Genomic DNA, 7359 nt, shown 5'->3' on the forward strand with positions numbered 1-7359 from the left:
GGTTGTAAAGCTGTATGGATTATGACTGGTGGGAGGAATGAGACTTCCGAGAGATGCCAGCCGTGCTAAGAGCCCGTAAATCCCAAGTGTGTTCAGGCTCAGACTGGAGAGAAGTACTGGAGGGAAAGGCAACACGGCTCAATCAAAGTGAATCCAAGTAAGAGTTAAATTATAGCATTCTACAACATCTGACCTTTAAAAAATAATCTGGATTAAGTACATGGGTTTAGTTAATTTATTATCCTGGATTAAGTATATGTTCTTAGTTAATTGCTCAGTAAAATGCCACACGTGTTTTTATCATTTAGAGCTGACTGTGCACAGAGAGGCTTTAGGTGGATTAGAAACTGGGAATGTTTACGAACCGTGTTGCTGGAAACCCTATGTGAGTGTCTGAGTTCCTGAGTTCCAGTTCTATAGTACTATCACAGTTCACATTGGCAGCTTTTGTGCTGAATGTATATGGTGCGTGCGTGTGTGTGTGCAAGTGTGTGCTAGTAAGAGAGTGTGTGCAGTCTGATCTAACGTTGCACAGTTATTCCTTTTCATTAAAGCAATAACAGAGGGAGGAGAGATAGAGAGCCAGAGAGAGAGAGAGAGAGAGAGAGAGAGAGAGAGAGAGAGGCAGAGCGAAAGGAGGGGGATTGATGGGAATGCGTTTGCCTGTGACCAGTGAGATATTAGGCTTAAGGCAAACTAAATTTACAAAGTAAGGAAGGGATCAGCTATCAGGTAACGGTGAGTGGGTTTTGTGCCTTTTCTTCTACATTTGTAATGTAGTGTTTTCTTACATATTTACTAAGTAGTAGCTCTAGACTATTTTATAAGATAAACAGACATCTAAACAGACATTTCCCATGAGCTAAACTTATGTGAATGCTAGAAACTGGAATGCTACGAACGTCAACACATTCTTCAGTTCTTTATGTTGTTCTCGTGTCGCTGAGCTTGCGTTTGCCTTGTCTGTGGAAGTGTCTGTTCGCAATGTGGCTCTGTGCCAGAGTTCAGAGCAAATACTCAAATCTGTGGAATTCGGGATTAATCTTGGTTTGTTAAGAAGTGTGGTGTGGTGTGTTTCTACTGGTCAGCCCTGCTCTTGACCATGGTAGCATGTTGCCATCCTCTGCACATCATTGCCCTTTGCACATTAACACTGTGTGTGTGCTCTGACACTCTGACTCATCCTGCTTTCAGCACAGTTCAAGGTCCCGTCTGCTTCCATTTGCAACACAGTGTCAGCGTGCCCTGCAATGATAAGATCATTAATATTTCACATCAAACTACTGCCAATACACTCTCCACACAATTCATTAGAAATGCGCTTGCGGTAGGAGCACCTGGAAAGTGTGGAGATGCAGACTAGTGCCCATCTGTACCCAGGGACAGAATGTACTCCCTGTTCTACAACCGGGCTCCGGTTCTCAGGTGGAGACCTACAGGTGATGCTGACCTAAACACCTTCCAGTGATGTTTTTCTACCTGACACACTTATTCCAGCGCAACAACCACCACAAAAGCCTTTGATGAAATCGAACCGGATCAGCAGACACCCCGTGACGAGAAATGGACCACTGAAGAAAGATTAAGGGCTTTGAGCTGTGCATTGTTGTGCATGGATACCACGTGGTAGTGAACACCCATACGATGTGCGTTACTACAAACCACCTAATAAAGTGCTTAGCGTGTGCAGCTGCAAGGTAGCTATTTCTAGTAAGAATGTGGTGAGTTTGTATTTACCATAAGCCGTACAGAGCTATTTATCAAAGAAATGAACAAACCGACACTAAAAGATTGTTTTGAATGTATTTTATAAGCCAATTATGAGCAATATAGTCTCTCAGAGAGATATGTAACTAATGTTGCCTGTACCAGTGCTCTGTTATTCAGAATGAAAAGACCTTGGAACACTTTGACTGACCAATCAGAACTGAGTATTCCACAGACCTGTGCAATAATATGCTTAGTGGCTGAGGTCAGTGTTGAGCCGCTGTGTGTGTGTGTGTGTGTGTGTGTCTTTCTGTGTTTGTGTGTGTGTGTGTGTGTGTCTGTCTGTGTCTGTGCTCACAGAAAGAGCACACGTCAGTCTTCATGGCCTCCCTTCCAGGGGAGACCCACGCTTTCTCCCTCGCGGCTCTGAGCCAAAGGCCTGTTGCCATGCAACTTCTAAATCCCAACTTGAGGGCGGGACATTAACACCTCCTTTCTTCTGCCATTGGTGGTTCACGAGGGACCGGGGCCTGCCTGTCACTGCAGGCCTCTAGACGCTATAAGCTCACTTCTTTAAAGGAGAGCACAAGACTAAACCAAGGCATCTGGTACGGCCGTCTGTGATTGGCCGACTCGGAGGGGCCTGGCTGCAAAAAAGGGGGCTTGCAGAACAGTAAGCACCCATCTCATTAGGAGAGAATAATGGAGGCACAAGCGCTGAGATGAAAGCAGCTTGGTGGCTAGGAAGGCTCATTTCCATGAGCGCATGTTTCATTATGAATCCACAGCCTCTGGCGTGTGACACAGTTCACGCCAGCACAGTTGTGCATGTGTGGAGCCACTAGCGTTTTTTTGGAATGCGTTTGCGATAGAATCAACGACGCCAAGGTTTACTTTTTTAAAAAAAGAACTTAAAGCTGGTGGTTTCGTCCGTGAATATTGAAAAAGACACATATTCAAAACCACTCTGTTCCTCTTTCACTCTGCCTGTCAGTCTCTGGTGTTACTGGTAGGTTGGCATGCTGGAAATTTGTAACACTGTTTGGTGATCTGTGCACTGCACTGGCGGTGGTAGCTCAGAAGTAAACAGAGGGTTGCCAGTTCAAGCTCCACCACTGCCACGTTGCCATTGCTGGGTCCTTGAGCAAGGCCCGTAACCCTCAAGTTGTACTCTGATTGATTGTATGATCTCTCTCTGTCTATATGGTCTCTCTCTCTGATTGTATGATCTCTTTCTGTCTATATGGTCTCTCTCTCTCTGATTATATGATCTCTGTCTATATGGTCTCTCTGATTATATGATCTCTTTCTGTCTATATGGTCTCTCTCTGATTGTATGATCTCTCTCTCTCTAAATGGTCTCTCTCTGATTATATGATCTCTCTCTGATTATATGGGCTCTCTCTGATTGTATGATCTCTCTGTCTATATGGTCTCTCTCTGATTATATGATCTCTCTCTCTGTCTATATGGTCTCTCTCTCTGATTGTATGAGCTCTCTCTGTCTATATGGTCTCTCTGATTGTATGAGCTCTCTCTGTCTATATGCTCTCTCTCTCTCTGATTATATGATCTCTCTCTGTCTATGTGGTCTCTCTCTAATTGTATGATCTCTCTCTCTCTCTCTCTCTAAATGGTCTCTCTCTGATTATATGATCTCTCTCTGATTATATGAGCTCTCTCTGATTATATGATCTCCCCCTTGTCTATATGCTCTCTCTCTCTGATTATATGATCTCTCGCTGTCTATATGGTCTCTCTCTGATTGTATGATCTCCCCCTTGTCTATATGCTCTCTCTCTCTGATTATATGATCTCTCTCTGTCTATGTGGTCTCTCTCTGATTGTATGGTCTCTCTCTGCATGGACGTCCCTACTCTCTGCCTGTACTCCCCCACCATGGTCAGCTTCCCTTGTACTTTGTAAGCCCAGTGTTTCCTTCTTGAGACCAAGCACGGTCCTGGCCACTGCGAGGACATCATACCCGAGCGTGCATGTGTCCTGTGCAGGCGCAAGCCCCAACTCTCCCTTAGCACCCGGCTCTTTCTAGCTCGGGCTCACGATGCTGGCTGGCTCTCTGTGAATAACCGCTGATCGTTAAAGCCGCCGGTACCCGCCAGACACCTCACTGTGCAGTGGCCTGTGTCGTTGGGTCATTGTACTGCAGCAGGTGTGTAAACAGCTGTAGTGCTTTCTCCTTCAGCACTGGGTGTGGTTGTATCACAGTAATGCCCGCAGTCCAGCCTTGATGCTGGATGGCCACTTACAGCTGAGCAGAGTAAAGTTCCCAGGTGAGCAGGGTAGAGTTAGCTCACACTTTCTATATAACAAAAATGGAAAGACGTTGGTTAACTAAACCGACAGACACATATAAACTGTTCAGAACAACACATTAAACATTTAACTTAACTAAATATACAGTCTGTGGAGAGCCGCACAGAATTCTGGGAGTCCCCTCTGTGCTACTCTCCCCTGTCACTACTGGCCCCTCCCCCTAGGTCCAATGGAAGATGCCACATGCTACCTCTTTCATTAGTGCTCAAAACGCTGAGAAATCACTACTGATCTGGAGCCAGTTCATAACAAGTGACATTGTCATCACTGCTGATCCAGGTTTCAGTCAGAAAGATGTTATCTAAATTCTAGACTTCATCCAGATGCCCTTTTGTGGAAGCTTTGTTAGCTAATGACCTGACGTTAAAAACGGTAGCATTCAAAACGTGATACCTACGTTTGTTTGCTCGGTTTTAACATAGTTAGATTTTACCGAGCCATAACTAGTGCTCTTATGGTTCTTATGACTATACCAGATCCAGAAAAAGTAAACCGCAGTTTAACTTGGTTCCTGCATGGTTCCTGACACATCATTTGTCTTGATGCTGAGGTGATGGGGTTGGACTTTATGATCTGCTATTGGTGCACTCTCTCTCTCTTTCTCTCTCTCTCACTCACACACACACTCTGTCTGTCTCTCTGACATTCTCCCTGTTTTTCTCTCCCTGTTAGTCCAATATGTGGCTGCTGCTGCTGTCATGTGCAGGCCTCTTGGGGGCGCTCTATGCTCTGTGGTCCTGGTTCATACCAGCTGTAGTGCAGTTCAACGGCAGTCTAGCACTGCTATGGCACGATGTCATTGTGGAAAGATGTCTGGATGCCTTCACTGGGACAACGCGGCCACAGGTGAGTCAAACACACACAGACACAACATGACAGTGCTGACCAGTGTCGGTTTTAATTTTTAATAACATTAAACAAATATATTAATTATATTTGAGAGTAAACTCCCTTCCAACCTGGTGAGTTACTTGTTTTCATTGTAGCGGCTACTGAGAGCAGTGCAGGAGAGAGCTACCAGAGGAGACTCGGAGAGCGTGATCGCAGCCATCGACCATTTCTGCAGGCACCAGGAGTGGGCCATGAACGTGGGTGATGAGAAAGGTCTGTGCAGAACCCGCCCGGCCAGCCGGTTTACCCACTTTTACATCATCACGGTATTCAGGCTGTATAAGTATTTGTGTGTGTGTGTGTGTGTGTGTGCGTGCGTGAGTGCATGCGTACATGTGTGTGTGAGTGTATGTGCGTGCGTGCGTGTGTTTGTGTATGTTTGTGTGTGTGTGTGTGTGTGTGTGTGTTCGTGTGTGCGTGCGTGCGTGTGTGCGCATGCGTGTTTGTGTGTGTGTGTGTGTGTGTGTATGCGTGTTTGTGTGTGTGTGTGTGTGTATGTGTGTGTGTGTGTGTATATGCAGATTTGTGCGTGTGTGTGTGTGTGTGTGTGCATTTATTTGTGTATATGTGTGTGTGTGCGCGTGCATTTATTTGTGTATGTGTGTGTGTGTGTGTGTGTGTGCGTGCATTTATTTGTGTATATGTGTGTGTGTGTGTGTGCATTTATTTGTGTATATGTGTGTGTGTGCGCGTGCATTTATTTGTGTATGTGTGTGTGTGTGTGTGTGTGCGCGTGCATTTATTTGTGTGTGTGTGTGTGTGTGTGTGTGTGCGCGTGCATTTATTCGTGTATATGTGTGTGTGTGTGTGTGTGTGCGCGTGCATTTATTTGTGTATATGTGTGTGTGTGTGTGTGTGCGCGTGCATTTATTTGTGTATATGTATGTGTGTGTGTGTGTGTGTGTGTGTGCGCGTGCATTTATTTGTGTATATGTGTGTGTGTGTGTGTGTGTGTGTGTGTGCGCGTGCATTTATTTGTGTATATGTATGTGTGTGTGTGTGTGTGTGTGTGTGCGCGTGCATTTATTTGTGTATATGTGTGTGTGTGTGTGTGTGTGTGCGCGTGCATTTATTTGTGTATATGTGTGTGTGTGTGTGTGTGTGTGTGTGTGTGTGTGTGTGTGTGTGTGTGTGTGTGTGTGTGTGTGTGAACTCTTCTAGGCTTTATCTTGGACTCAGTGGTGAGTGAGGTGAGTCCTCAGACGGCACTGGAACTGGGTACGTACTGTGGCTACTCCACGGTGCGCATTGCCCGTCTGCTGCCCCCTGGTGGCCACCTCATCACACTGGAGTTTAACCCGAACTACGCTGCAGTTGCCCGCCAGGTGATTGCCTGGGCAGGGCTTGAAGACATGGTATGAAAGCACAGTTACACACACCTACTGTGTATTCAGAAGTTAACTCTACTCAGATGTTAACTAACTAACTTGTTCTAACTTGTTCTCTGCACAAAGTTCCATGTGAGCGCTTTCATGCATCGCCTGTTTTAGTAAAAAGGGCAAGTGATGTCTGTATGTTTTCTGTATGTATATCCATATATGAATGCATATATGAATATATGTATAACTGCATATATGTGTTGTGTAAGGGGTTAAAAGGTTACCTTTGCCCCGTCACCAGGTGCAGGTGGTTGAAGGAGCTTCCGGCGACTGGATCCCACACTTGAGAGAGCACTTTGGGATTGAATCATTTGACTTTGTTTTTCTGGATCACTGGAAAGAGCTCTACCTGCCTGACATCAAACTGCTAGAGGTAATGCCAGTTTTCCGATAACTACATTTCATCATTCCGTGCCAGCTTGATACTGAATGAACTCTGTTTTTTGTTAGTTTGTCTCACTGAGGTGCTCTGTACCGCCTCTCTGCGCTTTCTTAACTCTTCCCTTCCCAGGAGTGTGGTCTTCTTCGGAAGGGCACCGTTCTGCTAGCCGACAATGTCGTCTGCCCAGGGACTCCAGATTACCTTGAATACGTACGCAAAAGCCAGTCCTATGAAAGCCATTACTTCGGGTCTCACCTAGAGTACACCAGAGCCGAAGATGGTCTGGAGAAGTCTGTGTACCTGGGCTAGCGTGTAGCGTGTATCAACCCACCACAGGCTACACATTTGGACTTTACTCCAAGACAACACGTCCCCTGTTTTTCTTGTGAAGTGCATGTTTAGACAACATAATGCTGTAAAACAGTAGCATTGTTCTGTAATTGTTTAAAGTGCATTACTTACCATAATTCTGTATCGCTGAAAGACGTTTCGGTGTTTTACCATAACACTAACACTAGAGGGCAGAATGTGACGTGATTCTGCCTTCTCTAACACTAGAGGGCAGAATCACATTGCAATTACTGCTCATCCGAAAAGTGTTTTACCCTCCAGAAATGTTTGATATTGTTATTTGATATGGACCGGTATAAAACAAATAAATTATAG

At 45.3% G+C, this 7359-nt stretch overlaps 1 protein-coding gene across 2 annotated transcripts; it reads left to right on the plus strand.

The window, feature by feature from the left end:
* comtb (catechol-O-methyltransferase b) lies at positions 1-7359 on the plus strand. Of its 2 annotated transcripts, none has more exons than XM_027003134.2 (6): positions 1-157; positions 4714-4887; positions 5028-5145; positions 6094-6287; positions 6553-6684; positions 6823-7359. In XM_027003134.2, the coding sequence occupies exons 2-6, from the start codon at positions 4720-4722 to the stop codon at positions 7000-7002; spliced, it is 792 nt and encodes a 263-aa protein (XP_026858935.2). In that variant the 5' UTR covers positions 1-157; positions 4714-4719; the 3' UTR covers positions 7003-7359. The 2 variants fall into 2 exon arrangements, with proteins under 2 accessions (XP_026858935.2, XP_026858934.2); XM_027003133.2 differs by lacking the exon at positions 1-157 and adding an exon at positions 630-738.

Source organism: Electrophorus electricus, chromosome 20, assembly GCF_013358815.1.
Source record: "Electrophorus electricus isolate fEleEle1 chromosome 20, fEleEle1.pri, whole genome shotgun sequence".
Classification (NCBI taxonomy): domain Eukaryota; kingdom Metazoa; phylum Chordata; class Actinopteri; order Gymnotiformes; family Gymnotidae; genus Electrophorus; species Electrophorus electricus.